This window comes from Gracilinanus agilis, chromosome 4 (assembly GCF_016433145.1).
Source record: "Gracilinanus agilis isolate LMUSP501 chromosome 4, AgileGrace, whole genome shotgun sequence".
Classification (NCBI taxonomy): domain Eukaryota; kingdom Metazoa; phylum Chordata; class Mammalia; order Didelphimorphia; family Didelphidae; genus Gracilinanus; species Gracilinanus agilis.
In genome coordinates, this window is record NC_058133.1 from 160620777 (window position 1) to 160646234 (window position 25458).

At 37.4% G+C, this 25458-nt stretch overlaps 1 protein-coding gene across 2 annotated transcripts in view; it reads left to right on the plus strand.

Annotated features, from left to right (window-relative positions):
• The window catches only part of GNPAT (glyceronephosphate O-acyltransferase), a 57342-nt gene that overhangs the window by 7302 nt on the left and 24582 nt on the right, over positions 1 to 25458 (plus strand). For both annotated transcript variants that reach the window (XM_044677133.1, XM_044677132.1), the window contains exon 2: positions 22598 to 22780. In XM_044677133.1, the coding sequence (XP_044533068.1) occupies positions 22631 to 22780 (150 nt within the window). In that variant the 5' untranslated portion in view covers positions 22598 to 22630. The remainder of the gene's footprint in view (positions 1 to 22597; positions 22781 to 25458) is intronic.

Below are 25458 nucleotides of genomic sequence, written 5' to 3' on the forward strand. Positions count from 1 at the left end.
CTTTACCTGAAAATTGCCTATTCATGTCTCTTGCCCATTTTTCAATTGGGGAATGGCTTGATTTTTTTATACAATTGCTTTAACTCCTTGTATATTTGAGTAATTAGACCCCTGTCAGAGTTTTTTGTTATAAAGATTTTTTCCCAACTTGTTGTTTCCCTTCTGATTTTGACTACATTGTTTTTGTTTGTACAAAAGCTTTTTAGCTTCATATAATCAAAACCATTTAATTTACATTTTGTAATTTTCTCTAACTCTTGCTTGGTTTTAAAATCTTTCCTTTCCCAGAGATCTGACAGGTATACTATTTTGTGTTCACTTAACTTATTTATAGTTTCCCTCTTTATATTCAAGTCATTCACCCATTCTGAATTTATCTTGGTGTAGGGTGTGAGATGTTGATCTAAACCTAATCTCTCCCATATTGTTTTCCATATTTCTCAGCAGTTTTTGTCAAATAGTGGATTCATGTCCCAAAAATTGGGCTCTCTAGGTTTATCATACACTGTCTTGCTGATGTCATTAACCCCAAGTCTATTCCAGTGATTCTCCCTTCTGTCTCTTAGCCAGTACCATATTGTTTTGATGACTGCTGCTTTATAGTATAGTTTAATATCTGGTACTGCTAGGCCCCCTTCCTTCCCATTTTTCTTCATTATTTCCCTTGATATTCTTGATCTTTTGTTATTCCAAATGAAATTTGTTATAGTTTTTCCTAATTCAGTAAAGAAGTTTTTTGGTAATTTGATAGGTATGGCGCTAAATAGGTAAATTAATTTGGGTAGAATTGTCATTTTTATTATGTTAGCTCGTCCTACCCATGAGCAATCATGGCTTTCCAATTGTTGAGATCCAGTTTTATTTGTTTGGAAAGTGTTTTGTAGTTGTTTTCATATAATTGCTGTGTTTGTTTTGGTAGATAGATTCCCAAGTATTTTATATTGTCTAGGGTGATTTTAAATGGCGTTTCTCTTTCTACCTCTTGCTGCTCCAATGTGTTGGAAATATATAGAAATGCTGATGATTTATGTGCATTTATTTTGTATCCTGCAACTTTGCTAAAGTTGTTGATTATTTCTACAAGCTTCTTAGTTGATTCTGTAGGAATTTTTAAGTATACCATCATATCATCTGCAAAGAGTGTTAGCTTAGTCTCCTCATTGCCTGTTTTGATACCTTCAATTTCTTTTTCTTCTCTAATTGCTACTGCTAGTGTTTCTAGTACTATGTTGAATAATAGAGGTGATAATGGGCATCCTTGTTTTACTCCTGATCTTATTGGGAAGGCTTCTAATTTATCCCCATTGCATATGATGTTTGTTGATGGTTTTAGGTATATACTGTTTATTATTTTTAGGAAAGGTCCTTCTATTCCTATACTTTTCAGTGTTTTCAATAGGAATGGATGCTGTATTTTGTCAAAGGCTTTTTCAGCATCTATTGATAATCATGTGATTTTTGTTTGTTAGACTGTTGATATGGTCAATTATGTGGATGGTTTTCCTAATGTTGAACCATCCTTGCATTCCTGGTATAAATCCCACCTGATCATGGTAGATGATCTTCTTAATTACTTTGCTAGTATTCTATTTAAGATTTTTGCATCTATGTTAATTAGGGAGATTGGTCTATAGTTTTCTTTCTCTGTTTTTGATCTACCTGGCTTTGGAATCAGTACCATATTTGTGTCATAAAAGGAATTTGGTAGGACTCCTTCTTTGCTTATCATATCAAATAATTTGTATAGTATTGGGATTAGTTGCTCTTTGAATGTCTGATAGAATTCACTTGTGAATCCATCAGGTCCTGGTGATTTTTTCTTAGGGAGTTCTTTGATGGCTTGTTCAATTTCTTTTTCTGATAAGGGATTATTTAGGTATTCTATTTCTTCTGCTGTTAATCTAGGCAGTTTATATTTTTGTAAACATTCATCCATATCTCCTAAATTGTTATATTTGTTGCCATATAATTGGGCGAAATAGTTTTTAATGATTGCCTTAATTTCCCCTTCATTATAGGTGAGGTCTCCTTTTTTATCTTTGATATTGTCAATTTGGTTTTCTTCTTTCCTTTTTTTTATTAGATTGACCAGTACTTTGTCTATTTTATCTGTTTTTTTCACCAGTACTTTGTCTATTTTATCTGTTGTTTTTTTTCAAAATACCAGCTTCTGGTCTTATTTATTAATTCAATAGTTCTTTTACTTTCGATTTTATTAATTTCTCCCTTAATTTTTAGTATTTCTAATTTAGTTTTCATCCGGGGATTTTTAATTTGCTCGCTTTCTAGTTTTTTGAGTTGCATGCCCAATTCATTAATCTCTGCCTTCCCTAATTTGTTAATATATGCACTCAAGGATATAAATTTCCCCCTGAGTACTGCCTTGGCTGCATCCCACAGAGTTTGGTAGGATGTCTCATCATTGTCATTCTCTTCAATGAAATTGTTGATTGTTTCTATGATTTCTTCTTTGACTGATTGGTTTTGGAGAATCATATTGTTTAATTTCCAATTGGTTTTTGATTTTCCTGTCCAGGTGCCCTTACTAATTATTATTTTTATTGCATTATGATCTGAGAAGGTTACATTTATTATATCTGCTCTTTTGCATTTGTTTGCAATGTTTCTATGCCCTATTACATGGTCAATCTTTGTGAATGTACCATGTGCAGCTGAAAAGAAGGTGTATTCCTTTTTGTCCCTATTTATTTTTCTCCACATATCAATTAAATATAATTTTTCTAGGACTTCATTCACCTTTCTTACCTCTTTCTTATTTATTTTTCGGTTTGATTTATCTAGATCTGAAAGAGGAGTATTTAGATCTCCCACTATTATGGTTTTACTATCTATTTCCTTCTTGAGCTCTGCCAGTTTCTCCTTTATGAATTTGGATGCTATACCACTTGTTGCATACATATTCAGCAGTGTTATTTCCTCATTGTTTATATTGCCTTTAATCAGGATGTAGTGACCTTCCCTGTCTTTTTTAATCATATCTATTTTTATTTTGGCTTTGTCAGAAATCATAATAGCCACTCCTGCCTTCTTTTTCTCATTTGATGCCCAAAAGATTTTGCTCAAGCCCTTAACCTTAAACTTGTGTGTGTCCACCCACCTCATATGTGTTTCTTGTAGAGAACATATGGTAGGATTTTGGTTTCTAATCCACTCTGCTATTTGCTTCCGTTTTATGAGCGAGTTCATCCCATTCACATTCAGAGTTATAATTATCAGTTGTGCATTCACTGACATTTTTGTATCCTCCCCTAGTCCCACCCCTTCTTCTTACACTATTTTCTTTTAAACCAGTGGTTTGCTTTGAGCCGGTATCCCTTATCCCCTCCTTTGATTAACTTCCCTTTCTACCCTCTCCCTTGTTATTCCCCTCTTTTTATTTTTAAAGGCCTAATGAATTCCCTCCCTCTTCTTCTCCCCTCCCTTTTATGACTTTCCCACTCCCCTGCTCCCCTTGGTTCATCCCTACTGAGAAAGTCAGTAGGGTTAGATAGAGTTTTTTATCCCAATGGATAATATAGCTACTCTTCCCTCTCCGGGTTGATTACACTGAGAGTAAGGTTTAAATATTACCTCTTAATGCTCTCTTCCTCTCCTTCTTATAATAGTATTTGTCCCCTCCCCTTCCTATGCCCTCTTTGTGTGTAATAGAATATCCTATTTTTCTTATTCACTCAAGTTTCTCTTGGTGTCCCCTACTATTCACCCCCCTCTTTCCCACCCCCCATGTCATCTTAGACCATTTAGTATTCCACTCTCTCCCTATGAATTATTCTTCTGATTGCTATAATAGTGAATACTATAATAGTGAATAGAGTTCACTACAGAGAATTATACATAGCATTTCTCCACATAGGAATACAGATAATTAGATCTTATTGAAGCCCTTAAAGAGGCAAATTTATAAAATTATGAATTTTCTTTCTTTCCCCTCTTTTTCTTATTTACTTTTTCATGTTTCTCTTGATTTTTGTGGTTGGATATCAAACTTTAGATTTAGTCCTGGTTTCTTCTGTGAAAATACTTGGAAATCTTCAATTTTGTTGAATGCCCATGCTTTCCCCTAGGAGTATATATTCAGTTTTGATGGGTAGTTGATACGTGGTTGAAGGCCCAGCTCTCTTGCCTTTCTGAATATCATATTCCAAGCCTTGTGGTCTTTTAGCGTGGAGGCTGCCAGATCCTGTGTGATCCTGATTGGTGCTCCTTGATATTTGAATTGTCTCTTTCTGACTTCTTGTAAGATTTTTTCTTTTACTTGGAAGCTCTTTAATTTGGCTATTATATGCATGGGTGTTGTCCTTTCTGGGTCTAGTGTAGAGGGTGATCTATGGATCCTTTCAATGTCTATATTGCCCTCTTGTAGAACTTCAGGGCAATTTTGCTGAATAATTTCTTTTAGTATGGAGTCCAAGTTTCTATTAATTTCTGCTTTTTCTGGAAGACCAATGATTCTCAAATTGTCTCTTCTAGACCAGTTTTCTTGGTCTGTCACTTTCTCATTGAGATATTTCATGTTTCCTTCTATTTTATCAGTCTTTTGACTTTGTTTTATTTGTTCTTGCTGTCTTGAGAGATTATTAGCTTCTAATTGCTCAATTCTAGCCTTTAGGGACTGGTTTTCGGTTATAATCTTTTGGTTTTCCTTTTCAATCTGGTCATTTCTGGTGTTCAATTTGCTTATCAGTTCATTTTATTTCTGAGCCTCACTTTCCAATTGTGAAATCCTGCCTTTTAAACTGTTATTTTCTTGCCAGATCTCTTCCATATTTTTCATCATCTCAGATTTGAACTCTTCAATAGCTTGTGACCAGTTTTCATTATTTTGGGAAGGTTTGGATATGATTTCTTGTTTGTTCTCCTCTGTTGTCTGGATTTTCTCTGTGTAAAAGTTGTCGAGTGTTACAGAGTTTTTCTTGATAATCTTTCTCTTCTAGGGTTCTCGATTTTGGCTTGCCATTGTTGTTAGCCCAGTGCCTTCTCCGCTTTATCCTCACACTAAGGGTCTGTCTGCGCTCTCTAGGCTCCCAAGGTCTCAGATCTCCTTGTTTTTAGGGTCGAGCCTCCTGGTCTTCCCTGGTCTGCCCCTCTGCCTGAGGCTCCTTCAGTAGTCTCGGGCTGCTTCCACAGCCGTGCTCCCATCTGCACAGGGTCCCCACTCGAGGTCCAAGCCTGCGCTCAATTTCTTTGTCCGCACCTAGGGCAATGTCTTCACCCGCGCAGGTACTCAGGAAAGTCCGTGTGCGTTCTTTAGCCTCTTGGGATCCTAAGTCTTGCTGCTCTCAGGAACAAGCTCTGGAGCTGCCAGTGACTTAATGGGTGCCCCAAATCTGCTTTAACTCTTGTGGGCTGGCCTTGGCGTTGTGCGTGGTGTGGGGGGGGTGGGGGAGGGGCTTCCTCCTCTCATGTTTTAGTGAGAGTTGTTTCACCCCTTTATAGCATGGAAATGCCCCAATTCCGCATACCTTCAATGCTGTGCCCTGTTGTGGGGTCCCTTCGTTCGTCTGGATTCGTTTTTATGTCCCCTTGAGGAGTCCTGTATGCTTCGCTTAGGAGAGATCAAGCAACTGCTCCTTACTCTGCCGCCATCTTAACTGGAAGTCCTACCTTACTTCTCCTCTCAAGAAGTGTAAGGTCTTCCAGATTTACTGCATGTTTCTGGGGTTGAAAAATTCTCAGAAGGGGAATAGACTAGGGCCATTATGACGAACCTATGGCACACATGCTAGAAATGGTATACATAGACCTCTCTTTGGGCACATGCTCCAAGGACCCAGTGCCCAAAAGACCCAGTGCACCTGTCCCTGCAGCACAGTTTCTCTGAGCATAAGTTTTAAAGCCACAGAGTGATTTAACTGCATTACCTCTGTTTCTGACCTTTGTTTTCATTCTCTTTCCCTGTGGCCAACATTGAAAAAGAAAGAGGATATACAATTTACAGGCCTCTGTTTTGGGTTAATCAGGCCCTAGAAAGAATAGAGCTAAGGCTAATGAATAATTCATTTTTACTTGTAAAGCTTTATTTAGGATATTCCAAAGATAACTCAAATTCAGCATATCACAGAGTTCTTTATCTTTACTCCAAAACTCTCCCTTCTATACTTCCCTATTTTTGTCAAAGCCATTACCATTTTCTGAGTCTCTTAGGTTCCTATTATTATCATCACTATTATTCTTGACTCCTTACTCTCCTTACAATATCCAGTTGGTTGCCAACCCCTGATATTTCTATCCCCTTAGCATCTCTTATATACAACCCCTTTTCTTTCCTCCCATAGCTAACACCTTAATTCAGATGACTTCATCATTATTTCTGTGGCCTTCTAATCTCCTTGCCTAGGGCCAAGTCTCTCCCTCCTCCCTGCCCCCCAATCTATCTTTACACAGTGCCTAAGGAATCTTCCATAAGCACAAATCTGATCTTGGCACTTCTCTAATTACCTCAAGGATCAAATATAAATTCTATTTAGCCTTTTATAACTTGGCACCAGCTTCATTATATGCTCCTCTCATCTCATAATTTATGGTCCAGCCAAACTTATCTTTTCTTGGTTTCTCACATGTCATCTTCTATTTCTGTACTTTCCCATTTGTCATTCATTATGAGATAATATTGAATTACATTCATATACCAGCTTACTCTGTCATTTCCCAGTTTGTAGGCACCAACTTTCCTTCTTTTTCTTTGCTACTACGAAAAGTGCTGCTATAAATATTTTTGTATATATAGGTCCTTTCTCTTGTTCTTACTTCTGTTAGGCATCTCCCTTAGTGGTAATATTGCTGGGTAAAAAAGTATAGGCAGTTCAGTGATTTTTCTTAGTATGATAAATTGTTTTATAGAATGGTTAAACCAGTATACTGCTCTATAGTACATCAGTGTATCTCTTCCACAACTCCTCCAGCACTTAGCATTTTCATCTTTTGTTTTGTTTTGTTTTGTTTTGTTTTTGTTGATCCCAATAGATTTGAAGCAAAGTCTGACCTTTTCTCTATCTTCATTCCTCAGTCCTTTCCTTTGACAAATTCTGTAGCCTTTGACACTGTTGACATGCTTCCCTTTGATTCTCTCTGCTCTCTAGACTTTTGAAACATTATTCTCTCCTGGTTCTCTGACCTATCGGTCTCTTTTACCACATTCTCATCCAGATCATAACCTTAGGCATACTGTAGGGTTCTATCCTGGGCTCTTTTCTCTTCTCGTTTCTTCTCCCTCAATATTGTTTCACTTGGTGATTCATCTGCTCCCATGGATTTAATTACCATCTCAATGCTAATGATTCTCTAATCTACCTTTCCTGTCTTAACCTCTAAATTAACTTCAGTCTCATATCTCCAATTACCTTTCAGAGAGTTTGCATTGGATGTCCAGTAGACATCTTAAATGCAACCTGTCCAAAACTGAACTCATCTTTCCCTCAAATCTCTCATCCCCAGCCTCCTAACCTCCCTGTTACTTTTGAGGACAACACCTCTTAGTTCTTCAGGCTCAAAGAAAGCTCAAATATCATCCTTGACTTTTTATTCTTATCTCTCATATCCAATTGGTTGCTAATGTCTTCTGATTTTACCTCTTAACACTTCTCAAATATGTAGCCCCTTCTCTCCTTGTATGCTGCCACCATCATCAGGTGCAAACCCTGATCAGTTCATGCTTGTACTATTGCCCTACCCTGCTACTGGGTCTGCCTACATCAGGTCTTTCCTCATTCCATTCCATCCTCCATTAAACTGCCAAAATGATTTTCCAGAGCACAGATCTGACCATATTACTTACTTGATAAACTCCATTGTCTCCCAATTGCCTCCAGGATCAAATCTGGCATTCAAAACCCTACCCAACTTAGCTCCCTCCTACCTACCTATCCAGTCTTCTTATTCCTTACTCTTTTACCTTACTTCCCACTATTTACTCTGATTTGGTGGCACTGTTTCATCAATAAGAAGCTACATCTCTTGGCTCTAGGCATTTTTCCTGGCTATCCTCCTGGAACACTTCATCCCTGCTTCTTCAAGTCCCAAATTAAATCTCATCTTCTACAAGAAGCCTTCCCTCTTATTTCCCTCTACTGCTTTCCCTCTTATTTCCTTGTCTCCCCCCCCACACACACACATACACACACATATTTAGCTTGTTTGTACATATTTATTTACTCCTGTATCTCCCATTAGATTGTGAGTTTCTTGAGGGCAGGTACTGTGTTTTGCCTTTTTTTTTTAATCCCCAGAGCTCAGCACTGTTTCTGGAACATAATAGATGCTTAATAAATGTTTAGTGACTATCTGACTGGTTGAGTATATTTGATAAGCATGCATTTTCCTATTTTATGTTTCACTTGATAATCAGAATATCATCAAAGTCATCTCTGTTGCATGTCTATAAGCAGATCTTGTATGAACTTTACATACATGGAAGACAATTGGAAGGGAGCCTTTAAAATGACAAAGTGATTAATACTGTGGAATATCCTTTGTACTTTTAAGCCAGTCATGTTGACTATAAAAATATGTCTTGGTTTAAAATATTTGCTTGCAAAAGCTTTTCTTCCTGTTTACATTTTTCATAATAATTGCCTTCAGTACTTGTAGAAAATGTCTTCATATATTTGTATAACCCAGTGGAATTGCTTGTCAGCTGTGGGTGGGGATGGGGTCATGAATCATATAACCATGGGGAAATATTCTAAATTTTAAAAAATAATAAATAAAAAAATATCTTCATAAAGATTTTGTGGAAAAGACAAAGTAGATGTATGAATCAATAGTTAATATCTTCTTAGTTGCTTTTTTGTAGCAATAAAGTCTGTTTTTTTTTTCTTCTTGTGTTTGGTCTTTTTCCTATCAGAAAGCTTAACTTTTCTCTTAACTCAGATGTGTCAAACTCCTGGCCTAGGTGCTACTAAACTAAATTAAAATTCTGGACCTTTATTTCCACAGAGTTTATTAATATTTACTTGAAATAGAGAGCATAGAGATAGAGATTTAAGCCTATTCTAATATCGCCATGTGGGTACTTCTCCACATGGCTTTCTCAGCCACTGTTTTCTCCTGGCATCCAAGAGAATAGAGAGTGCCCACTTCCTGGAACCCCTTCCCCCCCCACCCCCTTTTATTTCTTCTCCTTTACCCCAGATCCTAACTTGATCCTTTCTTGGTCATTGTGCCTAGGTTATTCTCCTGTGACCCACAATGGAGTGCAGGGAAGTAGTTCAAACCTGGATGCATGATCCTGGGAGGGGGTTCCCTTCACACAATGTTTTTTCCTCTAATACTATTTCCACTTTCTCAAGCAGAACATGAGAAACTAGGATGTTAGAGTTCATATACAATGATTCTATTGTCAGTGACTTCTATCTTTTACTTCACTGGCCTGATCTTCAGCCTCAGATGAAAAGAGGTACAAGATCTTCCTCTACCCATTCTTCCATCTATTTCTGTGTGTGCCCCTTGAGGAAAGGCTGCAAGGCGTCTGGCTGACTGCCATCTACTTTGATCTAACTTCTCCCTACTGGAAACTTATAGGAGACCCCACCCCCTGCTTCACCAACCTGAACTCTAGCCTTAGGTGAGGCTATACTGTGTGTTACTGTTCAGTCCAGTTCGATGCTTTATGACCTTATTTGGGGTTTTCTTGGCAAAGATATTGAGTGGTTTGCCATTTGCTTCTCCAGCTCATTTTCTAGATGAAAAAATGGAGGCAAATAGGGTCAAGTAACTTGTGCAAGCAAGGTCATGCAGCTAATAAGTGTCTGAGACAAAATTTGAATTCAGAAGATGAGTTTTCCTGCCATCTAGCTGCTTCATAGGAGAGACTTCTGCTTCCTTCTCCACCAACCTGATCTCTAGCCTCAAACTTGGCTCTTCCTCTGGCGCTACTATTTTGGGACTTCTCTGACTTGCTCTACTATGCCTCAGGAAGCTCATTATTGAGATAATCTTCATCCTGTAAGATTTCATCAACCTTAATACTCTACCTCATCACTACTGTCTGCCTCTCTAATTGTGGGGTAGGACCTGGACATTTCCTCATAAGTTTTCCAAATTCATATGATCTATATTGTCTCCCTTCCTTCTTCCCTCCCCCACTCCCAGAGCTGACAAGCAATTCAATCTGGGTTATACATGTATTATCATCACCCAAAACATTTCCATATTATTATTTTTTTTTTTACCCTTAATTTCGGTGCATTGTCTTATAAGTGGAAGATTGGTGAGGGTGGGCAATGGGGGTCAAGTGACTTGCCCAGGGTCACACAGCTGGGAAGTGGCTGAGGCCGGGTTTGAACCTAGGACCTCCTGTCTCTAGGCCTGACTCTCACTCCACTGAGCTACCCAGCTGCCCCCCATATTATTCATTTTTACAAGCAAATAATCTTATGGAACCAAAACCCCAAAACATATACCCAAATAAATAAGAATAAATCATATGTTTTCATCTGCATTTCTACTCCAACAGTCTTTCTCTGGAGGTGGATAGCATTTTTTTCCCTCAAGTCCCTCAGAACTGTCCTGAATTGTATTGTTGGTTAGTTAGTAGCAAACTCTATCACATTTGATTCTTCCACAATATTGCAGTTACTATGTATAATGATTGTCTGGTTCTGCTTATTTCATTCTGCATCTGTTCATGTAGGTCTTTCCAGCTCTTTCTGAAATCATCCTATTCATCATTCCTTATAGCACAATAGTATTCCATCACCATCATATACCACATTTTTTTCAGCCATTCCCCAATTGAGTTTCCTTTTAGTTTCCAGTTCTTTGCCACCACAAAAAGACTGACTGCACTACTTAGGGATTTCTCTGACTTCTCCACTGGGTCCTTTATTCCTTACCTCACCCTGCTTTTCAGCTTCCTTTTGTGTTTTTTCTTTTTGTCTTCTATTGAATTGTAAGGTTGGGCAACAAGGTGGTTCAGGGGAGGAAGAGCTGGGCCTAGAGTCAGGATGTCCTGAGTTTATATCTGATTTCAGACACTTCCTAGTTCTATGACTTGGGGCAAATTCCATAACCCCATTGCCTAGCTCTTTTCATATTTATAGCCCCACAGCCTGGCACAGTGCCTGACACATAGTATGCACTTAAATATTTATTTGACTAATGAACAGGATCAAGAGCTTCCACTGACCAAGTCTTCTATCTTCTATTGTGTGTTTCCCCTGAAGAAAGGTGGCATCAGGCTGAGAGACTTCCATTTGTCCCCAACACAACTTACCCCTACCCACAAGAAATCCATATGCAGCTGCCTGCCTGATCTCCTGTCTAAGATGTGAAGAGACTCCAGTACAAAGAACAGCCTTCCCTTTGAAGGCTTTCCATCTGTTATGCCTGTCCCTTCAGGGAAGAAGAAAAGTAGGTAGGGAGTAGGACTTCCATCTCCTGCTGTACTATCTCTTGCCTAATCACCAGCCTTCAGAGGGAAGAGGTATAGTGAAATGGGGCCTCAAATCTGACCATCTTGTGCTGCTCTCCTTGTATCTGAACTCTGAGATGAGGAATAGCTCCTTCTAGTTAGTGACAAAATTGTCACTTATGATAATACCCAACTGATCCCAAGGATTCTAAATCCCTCTAGTCATCATGCAACCTCTGTTCTCCATCCCCTTCCTTCTGATTCTTATTTCCATCCCAAAGTCCCAAAGAAAGGCCACCCACTGTGCCCTCTGGGATGCCTGTGCCATAGGCAACAAATTAACCTTTATTCAAAAGTCTTTTCCTCTCCCTCCATCTTCTAGAAGTCACTGAAATGCTGAAATCTGGCTCTCCTCTGATGATATAGTCCTCCTAGCCACCTCATTCTAGTATTAGTTACACCTTGATTCATTCCCCTTAACTTACTGGTTGAGGTAGGAGAATATTCTTTGCTCACCATTCCCATTCCATTGCCTTCCCTGCTCTCATCCTACTACCTTCATATTCAGTAACCTCCCCTCCTTTGAGGGCCATACTATTCATATCTACTGCTCAAACCTGATAGCCATCATCTATAGACTGTGAAGTTATCCTAAAAGTTCATAGATTCTTTGTATTAAGATCTGTTTTTTAAAGCAACTTTAGGGAAAGTTGTTTCCAGTGATTTGGACTGGGAAAAGCAGATCTGCCAGAGAAAATGCTTAAGGACCAGCATGATTCCAGACAGCCTAAGAAGATGGCAGTAATAGAAGATGCCCCCAGAAATCAGTCACTACATCAAGAATCTTCTAATTGAACCCTTGAATGTAACAACTGAACTGTGGGAATCAATTCACCCATCCCCTTCAGTCCTCTCCATTGTAATAATAAAAAGAGCCAGTAACCAATGTTTGACAGAGGGGAGATAGAGAGAGTCTATGTGGTGAGTCTCTCCTCCAGCACTCCCCTGGGACCGAATATACACTGGGAGACTTTAAGGGGGTGTCGCCCCAAAACTGGATGACCTGGATGGTCATGCTGCCCCACAGAAGTCGGGGGTGAGGCTTCCCTATAAAACGAGGTATGTGGTGCCCCAATTCGATCCTAAGGATGGGATTCACAAAACCTTCCCCTGATCAGTTAATTTCATAAGGGGGTCTGGCTTCAAGATGGAGGCAGCCAGACCAAGCTGTGGTTCCCCTCTCCCTTGTCTCTCAGGCACTCTGGAATGCTATCTGACTGATGAATGGCTTTTATTATTCACAATTCAGGGATTGGGGAAAGGGGTAAAGGGCAGACGGATTTTGAGGTGCCCTCTTCGCTATTGCTATGGGGTCCGTCACTTGGGTGGGATCCCTAGTGGTTCCCTCACCCAAGCTTCTCCCCTTGCTCCTTCTTCTGTTTCTCTATTTCTATCCTTTTCTGTAATTTTTAGGTTTGACTGAAACAGGATCTCTCAGCAAGGTTGGGTAATGGGAGAAGGAGACTAAGAGATCGCTCCCAAAATGGAGTCCAAACTTAGCTGACTTGACGGTTGAAGTCTTGATGGGTGAGATGCAATGGAATGGCTTTGATCAGGGAATCAGGGTTTCAATTTCCAAAAGAAAGATCCTCAGGAAGCTCTCAGGACTAGATCGGAGCTGGGATGTGTAAGGGGGGAAAAGGGGTTTTTGGGTTGAATGTTAAAATATTGGTCACCAGGGGGAAAATCCCCAATTAAGGAATAACCTCAAGTCGAGATAGATTTTTGTGGAAGTTTATTTACAATTAAGAAGAAAGAGAAAGTAAGAAAATTAGAGAGAGAATAAGATAGGATAAGTGATCTAACACACTGAGTAAATTGCTCTGGCCCCCGCCTCAACCAGGCAGATTTTACTAGTCCTCAATTGGAAAAGATTAAGCCTTGAGTCGAGGGCCAGAGGCCCGAAGGCCTAAGAGTTGTATGAAGCAAAGCTTTAGTCACAGAGTCTCTTTGAAAGGAAAGTTCCTTAAGAGAAGTTCAGGAAGATTCAATCTTAATATTCACCACATGGAACAGTCTCGGTCACAAACCAGCAGAGCTTCCTCAGGTCCCCTTCACAAAATCAGAAGACAAGAAGACTCACTTAACTCTCTCTTTTTTAAAGGGTCACTTATGTGTCACTTCCTATGCCTCCTTCCTAGTGGGCGTGTCCAATCACAACAGACGCTTCTCTTAGGACTGCCGTGGGGGCAGTCAGTCGATTCTGATTCGTCACCCACTCTAGCACACGTGGGTTACGGACCTCCCAAAATTGGAGGTGTTCTCACCTTTGGTGATTAAATCTAAAGATGGTTAGTGTAGACTTAATCTAATTGTCACAGATGTCCTCCTCCTCTCTTCCCAGTCCTTTGCTCAGACCTCTCCTCCTACTTGGAGAAATTTCCCAGAATCCTCTGGTCTCAACTGTCAGCAACTATCTCTGGGTCCTTTTTGTCCCAACCCCCTTGCACAAATCCCATCCTTACAGTATCCCAGTTTTGTGTGGTAGGACTTATTCCCACTTAATTCATGCATCACTATTTCCTATTTCTATCTTATGTTCCCCCTCCCTCCAAAATAATAAATCCTTATCTTGTCTTATATTTCAATAAAAAATGATAAAGACTGATATAATGATGTAAATTAGTATTTTAATTAAAGCCATGCTGATAAAGTCATTAGACCACGCGCTTGTAAGAGTTCAAAACTGCCGCCTAGCCATAATTGTTACCTCCATGCGCTCAGGTAGCTAAAGAGGAAGTTCAAAGTCACTACAGGAGTTTATATTCCTTCTCTTACATCCCACTTCCTGTCTACCATGAGGAATCATAGGAAATGTAGTTTCAAAGTCTCCCACATGTCCATAGAAAATATATATATACTGTTAGATGGCATCTCCCAAATTTCACTTTTACAATTCCCCCTGAGGTCCGGCAAAAAAAAGATTAGCCCTTTTTCTTCGCTGGACCTGTAAAAATAGACAACTTCTAAAAATTTAGGAATTTGGGGGATAAAAGAAATTGATAAACAAATGGATAAAACTAGCCGCATTGACAAAAAACCAATTTGGGGGCAGTCCCCTATTGGTATAACAGTGTACAATTAGAACAAATTGCATTCAACTCAATTTCCACTCCCCATAGTTCAATCAACTGCACCCCAAAGTTCAAATTTGGTCTTCATGGTACAGTGAAGGCTTTTCAGACATCTTCATGGTGTCTTCACCAAACAGGTTCGTCGTCTGGATTCTGGGGAGATGGCAAGATCCTTATCCTGAAATTATTCTTAAAAGAATTTAAACTTTACATTATAGATTACAAAACATACATTTTTTTTAAGATTTATACAATTCCCCTGAAATTACTCCTAAAAGAGTTAAATATACATATATTTTGACATTATCGAATTTTAAAAAAACTTAACACACATCCCATCCCCCTGAGGGAAATTCTAAACACACCTTTTTTTCTTGAAAAGGGTACCTCAGGTCAGCTAAGGGTGAGTGGCTGAGTCCCGGGGGTTATATGAAATCAATTGGCAAAATACAAAGAATAAAATTCAAGAAAAAAGAAGAAAAAATTAACTTGTGAATGAAATGTAAAATGTGCAAAAAATGTAGGGAAAATAAACTTAGACCTTTGAATGAAGGTCTAATTAAAGTGAATTCAGCAGTGTGCAATTACCCATTCGGGGCCAGGACTAAAGGAAATGTCTCTCTTTGATCTGATTTACCATCAGCTTTTCAGGGAAGTGAGCCAAATAAATAACCAATCTTAAGTGCTTTCTAGGAATCTAAGTTGAGGGGACCCACAAGACTGGGACTCCAGGACTCAAACCCCAATTTCCAAGCCCTAAAGTATTGGCATAGAACTCCTGCAATCCATGCAGATTTTAGTCAGTTAAGTCTCTGACCATGTGCTTTCTTTAGCATGAATTAACGGCTTTCATATTCCCTTCTGGAATCAGAGAGGCATTTAAATCACAGTCCTATAGGCTCAGGTATTTGCATTAAGCTTATAAAAAAAGATAAATAATGATTATATATGTACTTCCAGTACAAGATGAGAAAAAGGAAAAATCAGTTGCTCTCATTAGAAAAATGTTTAAAAAAAAAAAATATATATATATATATATATATATATATAGCTTAGAACTAGAAGGGTTTTGTTACCCAAAAATGAGGTTTTATATGAGAGAAAATGGATCTTACAAATAGCAGATTCACAATGCATATTCAAATAGAGTACCATTATTTCCAATAGCACATTTTAAAACAATAAACAATGATGTTTAAAATTATATACTTGTTACAACTTTTAAACCTTGGCTAAGAGTTGCTCAACAAATTCTGTTATTGCTTCCATAGCAAAATCTGATATTTAAAAAAAGAAACCTTCTGGTATAATCATCCTCAGATAAGAATATACAGGAGCTCCTTGGCTTCCTGTTTTAAAAAATCCTGGGTAGGAAATGCTTCTACCCATTTAAGGCAATAATTTCTCTTATAATAAAATATACAAAAGCTTTATCCTTTAAGACAACAATTCTTAAGGATTTAAAGTAAAAGTTAAAAATACCTCTTGTAAAATTACAAGGTAATTCTCAAAGCATGGAAACTTTCAAGGTTCTTTGCAATTACCAAGACAGAATAAATTTTAAAAGACATGTGCTTTATAAATCCAGTAGCATCAGATCAACAAGCTGGTCAAAACCTCTTACCAGTTTTAATAGATTTTTTTCATTATTTGGGAGTTACAATAAAATCATAACAGAATTAATCTAGCAGCCACAAACTACATTAACTTAAAATGATTCAGTGCAACAGGAAAATCAACGAAATAAGCAAGATTAATTTACAAAACTAATTAGCAAATTACAGTAAGATATAGTCTTCTTAAAACAGAAATAAAACTCATTCAGTTCTATTAATATTAAAAATGATAAAGGCTGGTATAAATATAAATATTAGTAATTTAATTAAAGCCATGCTGATGGATAATTAGACCACGCGCTTGTAAGCATTCAAAACTGCCGCCTCCATGTTGTTACCTCTCTCGAGTCTGCTGGCCAAGAGACCACTCCCTCCTAACCCAGCAGATTATAAGCTCTTCCCTGCGTCAAGACGTAGGCCTCCCCAAGCCCAAAACCCGGAAACGGAAACCAGTTGGACCACGTTGGATCACGGGAAATGTAGTTTGATACATTTTCCATGTCCATAGAAATATATACACTTTTAGGTGGCATTTCCCAAATTTCACTTTTACAGTTCCGAGGTTTAAAAGTTCACCCCTGGTTCAATTTAAGGTTCTTCTAATTGAGTTCTGCTGAGTTTAAGGGGTTTTTTAAATTTCAAAGTTCTGAGCAGGTATGGGGGGTGAATATTTCTTCCCCTAAGTTCAGTTTTTTAATAATCGCAAAAGTTTGAATAGGCCATGCGCCCGAGAGTTTCAGACGCTAGGTCCACGTGGGCTCGGGGTTAGAGAAAAGCTTAGGTCAGTTTTTCAGAAAATCCCATGTGTAGAGCCTGTGGGGATGGGGGTTTGCCTAAATTAGGTCTTTAGAGAAACACATGGAGGACTAGAAATAGGGAGAAAGGGGAATATACTTCCCAAATTCTTTAGCAGCAGAGCTGAAGCAGTCTCTGAAGATCGAGATCTCGGCAAAGGCAGCAGCCGGGGGTCATCGCTGTTGGGGCTTGGGGTTATGGGCTCATAACAGGACTAGAAGCACCAGCGAGTCTGCTCTGGTGGGTCAGCAAAAGCGGCGGAGATCATAGGCACTGGGAGGCTTACAGGCTTTTGGTGTGGCAGGAATGGAGATCAGGTCAGGAGTCAGGATATCAGCAGCAGAGACACACTGGCTGGGCTCCGGCATTTTAGTTTTAAAGCCAAAAGCCAGAATCAGCTGGCCTGACCTCCCAAGGTGACTTGGGCTGGACTGGCTGGCTGAGTCCCACCTGAGGCAAAAACGTGCTGTTGCTTTTAGCAAAAGCATGGCAAGGAAAGCCACTTTCCTTTTTAAAAAAAGTGCTCAAAAGAGCTGAGCAAGATGGCCAAAAAACAGGCATGGCTATCGTTTCTGAAAGGCTATCTGGAAAATTGAGAATTCGAATTTCGACCATGTGGTTGCCATAATTATTACGATAAAAATGATAAAAACTGATATAATAATATAAATTAGTATTTTAATTAAAGCCATGCTGATAGATAAAGTCATTAGACCACACGCTTGTAAGAATTCAAAACTGCCGCCTATCCATAATTGTTACCTCCATGCGCTCAGGTAGCTAAAAAGGAAGTTCAAAGTCACTATAAGAGTTTATATTCCTTCTCTTACAACCCACTTCCTGTCTACCATGAGGAATCATGGGAAATGTAGTTTCAAAGTCTCCCACATGTCCATAGAAAATATATATATACTTTTAGATGGCATCTCCCAAACTTATCACTATACTAATTATCTATCTTCCTATTTTAAGACAGCTTTTGGAGAGATTGGTAGGGGGATGAGGGTTGCAATTTATATAATATTTACAGGGTATAAAACAAATTTGTTTTTCCATTGAACACAATGTCTAAGTTTACAGTGAAACAATTTTCTTATCCTTAAATTCTTCTAAATTATTATTTAACCCATCTATGATTTTAACATAATTTTAATTTGTTTCTACTTTTAATATATAAATCTATCAAGTAATGCAATACAACTATCTTATTATTCGTAGCTGTTATCAAATTTTATTTAAACTACCTATGTTTTAAATGCTATATTAATTTTTATATTGAGAATCTATTTTAGTATGTTAGTATTTTTAGTTATCTATCCAACAACACTTATATATTTTATTTTTGTGCTTTCCCTGCACTAGCTTGCTAAAAAACTTTGAACTTCCCTAGCCCTTTTTGCTCTTTCCCTATATCTAATGTCCAAATTATCTGCTAAATTGTTAGTATGCTACAGTATCTATGGTTGGGGACTATTATTTGCAATTCTACTTTACTTTTCCAACCTATGATACAGGTATATATAAAATTTGTTATTTACACTGTTATACATTTGTACAAGCATTAGTTCTGCATATCGATGGTAACCAGACAAGAAAATTACCTGATCTTCGGTTAAAACTTTATGGAACTTGCAACTATCTACATTATAGACATATATACATTTTGTATTTTCACAGTCTTCAGACACTTGCTTATTTACATGAGGTCTTGACTAGATATCAGTTTTCTGTTGTTTTGTGTTCTCTTTATGTATTGTGCATGCAAAATACTCACCCTTGTTTCCAAAGTTGTTGATTTTCTTCAAGTTGTCTGTAGATTTCTCTTGTATCTTATGCTATGTACTGTGGTTGCATTATCCCTAAAGTGTGAGGTTAATTTGTGTTTTTATGCTATTGCTGCACCAAAGTCTTACATAAACCATTTCCTTCTGTCTTCTTTGTGCAATTGTCCATTTTTGCTAAGTTCAAAGTTCAAAAGTTTTTTCATAATGTCTTTTCAAGTACTCTTTCCTTGCATCTTTCTTCTTGTTGATTTTCTTGATTTCCTTTTCTTCTCTTGATTCTTTTCTCCATAAAATGCTGTCTGTTGTCGTACATGTTGTCGGACGGGCTCTCTGGTCCAGATGCAGGAACAATGTGGATTGTGATGCTTTGTCAGTGATGTCATTCAATTGTTTGTGTGTGTATGTTATATGCACTTTCAGGTGTTTTGCAATGATTTTTGTGTTTTGCAATGATTTTGAATTTCAATTCTCAGTCCACAGCACTTTCTGTAATTTGTCTGTCTTGAACTGTTTCTGGGTGTTCTGCATTTGTATGTTTCTTTTTAGGTTCCACATGTACAAATCTTTTCCTTCTCCTTTTATACTTGAAGGGGTAGTGAGCAAAATGTGATAGGGTCCTAACCATTTGGGGTCTGTTACTGATTTTCTTATGAAGTTTCTTATGTATACTATGTCTCCTGGTTTTAAATTATGCAAGTCGTAATCAAGGAGAACTCTCTGTTGAATTAAACCAAGTTATTGGAGTTCTGTGAGTCTGTTGTAGGGCCTAGATATATTTATGCAGTTCACAATCTGCGCCCAGCATCGAGCATTGAGACATATGGGGTTTTGTGAGCTCTCTCTTGCCAAATAGGTCGGCCATATAGCATTTCAAATGTGGAAAGATATAAGTCCCCACTAGGTTTGCTTCTCAGATACCATAACACTATTGGCAAAGCATCTGTCCATTTTAAATAAGTTTCTGTACAGACTTTGCCAATAAGTGTCTCTATTTCTCTGTTGAATCTTTCCACCTGCCCATCTCTTTCTGGGTGATAAATGGCATGATAATTCCCTTTTATTCCTAGATTCTTGTAGACTTCTTGGAGTATTGCATGAGTAAATTGACTCCCTCTCTCTGAGCTGATACTGTTGGGTATGCCAAATGATTTCTTTCAGTACGGAGTTTATCATGAACGCTGCATTGTTCTTTTTGGCAGGGAAAACCTCTGGCCACCTTGTCAACCAGTCAATTATGACAAGTGCATATTTGAATCCTCTATCTTTGGGCATGCATATATAGTCTATTTGCAAGCATTCAAATGGAATGTATGCCAAAGGCTGGCCTCTGAGACCTTTTTTTCTACAAACTCCCTGATTGAACTGCTAACAGATCTTGCATTTTTGGCAAATTCCTATGGCATTGGGGGAGATTCCAGGTGCTAACCAGAAACGTCATATGGAATCGATTAATGCCTGGGTGCCATATGCCCTTTTTCATGAATGGCATAATACACTGGGTAGTATAGAGCTTTTGGCAAGATGGGTTTGCCTAGCTCAGAGAACCATAGTTCACTACTTTGGCCCCTAGATTTTTCTTCCAGTCTTGAACTTCCCTTGGGCAATAGGCTTGTTTTAAATTGTCCTCTTCCACAAGGATGAAATTCAGAACATGGATAGGGCCAAATCTAGCGCCATACTTTGCTGTTATGTCTGCTCTAGTGTTCCCTAATGATGTGCTATCTTCCCCAAGAGTGTGGCCCCGGCAGTGCATGACTGCTACTTCTTTAAGTAGTTGTACTGCTTCTAGAAGTTGCAGAATGATGTCCCCGTATGCAATTTGTTTTCCTCCTGATGTTATGAATCCCCTATGTTTCCAGAATTGTCCAGTGGCATGTAGGACTGTAAAAGTGTATCTAGAATCCGTGAAAATGTTTATTCATTTGCCTTTCCCAATTTGAAGAGCTCTTGTTAAACTTAAGATTTCTGCCCCTCGTACATTTATAGTTTTTGGCAAGGATGCATACCATAGTGTATCTGTTTGAGTTACAACAGCTGCTTCCATGTATTGTTCCCCTTCAAACATGATATTTTAATTTGATTGATTCTGATTATGAACATGAATTATGGACCATGTTAACTTTTCTAAAAAGTAAATATTAATAAATGTTTGAAAAAATAAAATAAAAGTATGTCTTCCTTCAAACCTGACCTTCTTAAAGATCAGGAATATTAATCTTAGTTGAACTTAGAATATGGCAAATTAATGTTAATTAATAATAATATTTTAAAGACAAAAACCTTAATGACAAGAACAAGTGATCAATGATCCAATTATTTTTTGACAGGATTAATGTTGAAGCATAATTCCCAGCTTATTTTTTTCATATACATGTTCTGCTTCATATACATGTTTCATATACATGTTCTGCTTCACCAAATTATTCGTTACATAAGTGTTTTTTTTTCCTCAATAGGGGGAAGATATTGGTGAAGGGTAAAGAGAGGAAATTATTTTAAAACGTTATTATATCAATTTTTAGGATCCTGTATAAGTTTGTCTAAGGACATTTTTAACTTCTTCTTTGTCACTAACTCGGGCCTTTTTCATTATCTCTTACCATTTGTGTATGCCTATTTTAACTTAATTCCTTTGACATAATTTCAGAGTTTTTTCCCTATACTTTGACTTGTAATAATTAAACCCTTTAAATACAGGTAAGCTAGAATAAAATTTTGATTAGCCTTTTAAAAACTATTTTTAAGATAACTGCTGATCACAACAATTCACTACAGTTCCAAAGGACATGTGCTGGAAAATGCTATTTATCTCCATATAAAAAACTGATGGACTCAGAATGTTTATGAAAGCATTTTTTTCTTTGTTTTTCTTCTTCCCCCCCCCCCACAACATGGCTAATGTGTAAACTAATATTCTATTATTTCATAAAAGGCTTTCTATTTCTTGTATTCTCAGTGAGTTGGGGAGGGAAAAAATAAAATTGAATTAAAAAAACAAAAAGGTAACTGACAAAAATTTCAAGACATATTTGTGTTATCAATTTTATTAATTTGGTAAAATGTGCCTTTGTATAAAGTGTTCCCCCTGATAATAATAACTTGGATTTATATGTTTGTGTTTTGTATTTTGTTTATATAAATGTACTATTTAAATATATTTCTATGTATAGTGCATATGCTTGTAATGCATTTGTATATTGCATTTAATAAAGTGTTTTCTTTACAACAAACCCATAAAATAGGTTATGTATTATCCCCATTTTATAAATGAGGGAACTTAAGTATCAGAGAAGTAAAAGCATGTTGTCTGCAATCACACATCCAGTGTTTTTTCCACTTTGTCATTTACTACATTGCCATCTAAATAGTCTATAAGATCAAATGACTTTTTTTGTGAGGAAGTGGCAGTTTACATTTGTTTTTTTCCCCTTGGAATATAAAGCCTAGATTAATCTAAAGAACATCATGAAGGCAGAAAAAATCTATAAATAGTTAGCTTCAATCAAACAGTTTCTTTTTTGTTCTCTCTGAAGAAGCTTGGTGTTTTATTAGGTAATCGTTCAGTTTTACCAAAAGAGGTGCTGATTTACCTTGATCCAATTTTCTTCTATAACTTTGATGTATTGGCAGAACAATAATAGTGCAGAGGATATTACTAGTGGTCTGGCATATGTTTGCCAGGCCTAATCATATTTATGTGCTTGTTTGTTTTTCAATACATGTAAATTTTACTTCAGGACAAAAATGTATCTACTGGGAAAAAATATCCCTTATCATGTAATAATCATCGTACATCATTTAGAAATTAAAAACTCACCTGTATAATCATCAAATATAACTGACTTGAAGTTTAAGATCATACTCTCACTGTTTTCTTTCTTTTGCCCTTTACAACAGAAAGAACTTAAAAAATGGGATGAATTTGAAGATATGTTGGAAGAGAGGAGGCATTTCAGTGACTTGAAATATGCAATGAAATGCTATACACCTACTGTCTACAAAGGGCTTTGCCCTTGCAAGCCAGAAAAAATTAAACATGCTGTTCTCAAATCTGAGGAGGTTCAGTATATTGTTAAGCAGGTGAGTGATTACTTTAATTGCCACAATCAGATTTATTCAATATTTTGTGTCTTAGGCATCCAACAAGTGCTTTGCCCTTGGATATTTTTTATTTAGATCAATTGACTAGAGTACCCTGTTTTATAGTAATCATGAGTTTAGACTCATAGTTCAATTGTTTTCTTTGTCTTTGTACTCAAGTATTTGCTCTTTACCCTGTTCTTCCATTATTAGGAATTTGTTGTCTCTACTTTTGGTGTCCTGCCTTTTTTATTAATTCAGCAGACATTCATTAAACAACTACTCTATACAGAGTATTATGTCATTCTTGTTGCCACTCTTCTTATTTTAGACCTTGGGCAACTGGATAGAGTTTTGGGCCTGGAGTCAAAAAGATCTGAGGGGCACCTGGGATCTCAGTGGATTGAGAGCCAGGCCTAGAAATGAGAGGTCCTAGGTTCAAATCTGGCCTCAGACACTTCCCAGCTGTGTGACCCTGGCCAAGTCACTTAACCCCCTTTGCCTAGCCCTTACCACTCTTCTGCCTTGGAACCAATACACAGTAAGGGTCTTTAAAAAAAAAAGAAAGAAAGAAAAAAAGACTTGAGTTAAATTTGGCCTCAGATGGTTGCCAGCTGTGTGACCCTGGCCAAGTCACTTAGCTTCTGTTTGCTTCACTTTCCTAAACTGTAAAATGGAAATAATAATAGCACCTATCCCATATCAGGACAAAAATGTATCTACTGGGAAAAAAATATCCCTTATCATGTAATATGATGTGGTGTAATGATTAGAATGGGTGATTGCCAAAATTGTAATTAACCCTTAAGTCACAAGACTGCTAGTAGCTAGATTTATTAGTAAGAAAAAGAAAATAAGAGAAATAGAAAAGTGGTGAAGAATTTCGTAGCCTAATAATCCAGTCCCTAACAGCTCAATGTCTGTCTTCAGATCTCAGCCTCAGAAAACAACAAACCCCACCCAGCTTCCTGCTGAGTCTCATCTTATAAATCCTTACTATACCCACTGGCTCTCATATCACTCCCTAGGAACCAATCACAGCTCCTTGATTAGCCTGGCACCACCCAGGGGGGCAGTGCCTGTGGGATCAGTTCCCTGGTTGCTGATTGACTCAAATTCAAAACAAATGTAAGGGAAGTCTAAATCTCTGGTTGATCAAATCAAAATACAAATTTGCTTATCACAGTACCTGGCATATAATAGGTGCTATATATAAATGCCAAATTATCATTATTATTGTTGATGTTGTTGTAAACAATTTCTATAAAAGGTAGACTGCTCATTTCTGAATAATGCATACTGAGAATCTGTTATTTTCCCTTTTCTTGATTACTGACAACTGCCTGCTTTCTCTTAGCTGAAAAAAATATGGGATATGAATTATTATATTATGCAACAAGAAATTATGACTAAAAGGAATTGAGAGAAACAAGGAGATCTATATAGACTGATACAGAGCAACAGAAACAAGAGAACAATATACAGTTGTTCCTTGCTATGTCATGGTTCACTTGTCACAGTTTTGCTGTATTACAGGGTTTTTTAAAAAATATATCTAATTCTATATTGTGGAGTTTTCACTATATTGCAGGATTTTGTGGATGAATACCATACCATACACAATGGAAATGCATTGTGCCTTTACCACTTGCGCAAGTTTGCCAATGTGAGATTGTACATGGCACACTATTGGCTGATGGAATGGAGGGTGACCAACCATCTGTGTTCTGTATTCTGGGAGCTGATTGGCTCAGTGATTGTAGCATCAGTCTTTTTGCTCTTTTCTACTTCTCAGATTTTCACTTATCCTGGAGGTCTCTAGAATGTAACTCCCATGATAGATGAGGGGTCATTGTATACAGTAATCCTTAATGATGTAAATGAAAAGATCATTACAAAGGAGCTGAACACTGAGTAGTAGGGAAGCCAGGGACAGTTCTGGAGAGTAGAAAGGTAGGGGACTGCTAAGACAGTTTTGTATATACTGTCAAATGGAGCCACAATTTGGGATATTTTTTTCTTACCCTGTTTTTTCAGGGGGAGATCATAAAGTAGGTTCAGTATGGAAATAAGAGTGAGAATAGCATCAAATTTATGAGTCATGTAAATCTATCAGCAAACCTTTGTGTATCAGGTACTATGCACATTTATCGTTGAAGATAAAAATATAAAATTGAGATAGTCCCTGACCTCAGAGGACTTACTTTCTATTAGGAGAATATAATATTTAGAGGAGTAGTAGCTGGGAAAGAGATCTTTGTTTAGGCCACAGATCCTTAATCTTTTTTGTGTCATCGACCTGGGTGAAAAAAAAGTCTGGAAAAGCCTATGGGTCTTTTCTCAGAATAATGGTTTTAAATGCATAAAATAAAACATACAGGATTACAAAGAAACCAATAGCATAGAAATATAATTATAAAAAATTGTAATAATAGTTTTCCCATTTTCATGTAAAGACAACTTTTAACATTTTTTTTTAAGAGTTCCAAATTCTATTAGAAGGGAAGCAACAAACTGGGGAAAAAATTTTATACCAAAAATCCCTGACAAAGGTCTACTTTCTCAAATTTATAAGGAACTGTCAAATGTACAAGAAATCAAGCCATTTCCCATTTGACAAATGGTTAAAGAAATTCAAATAAAAACAACTCTGAACAGAATGGCCAATATGACAGTAA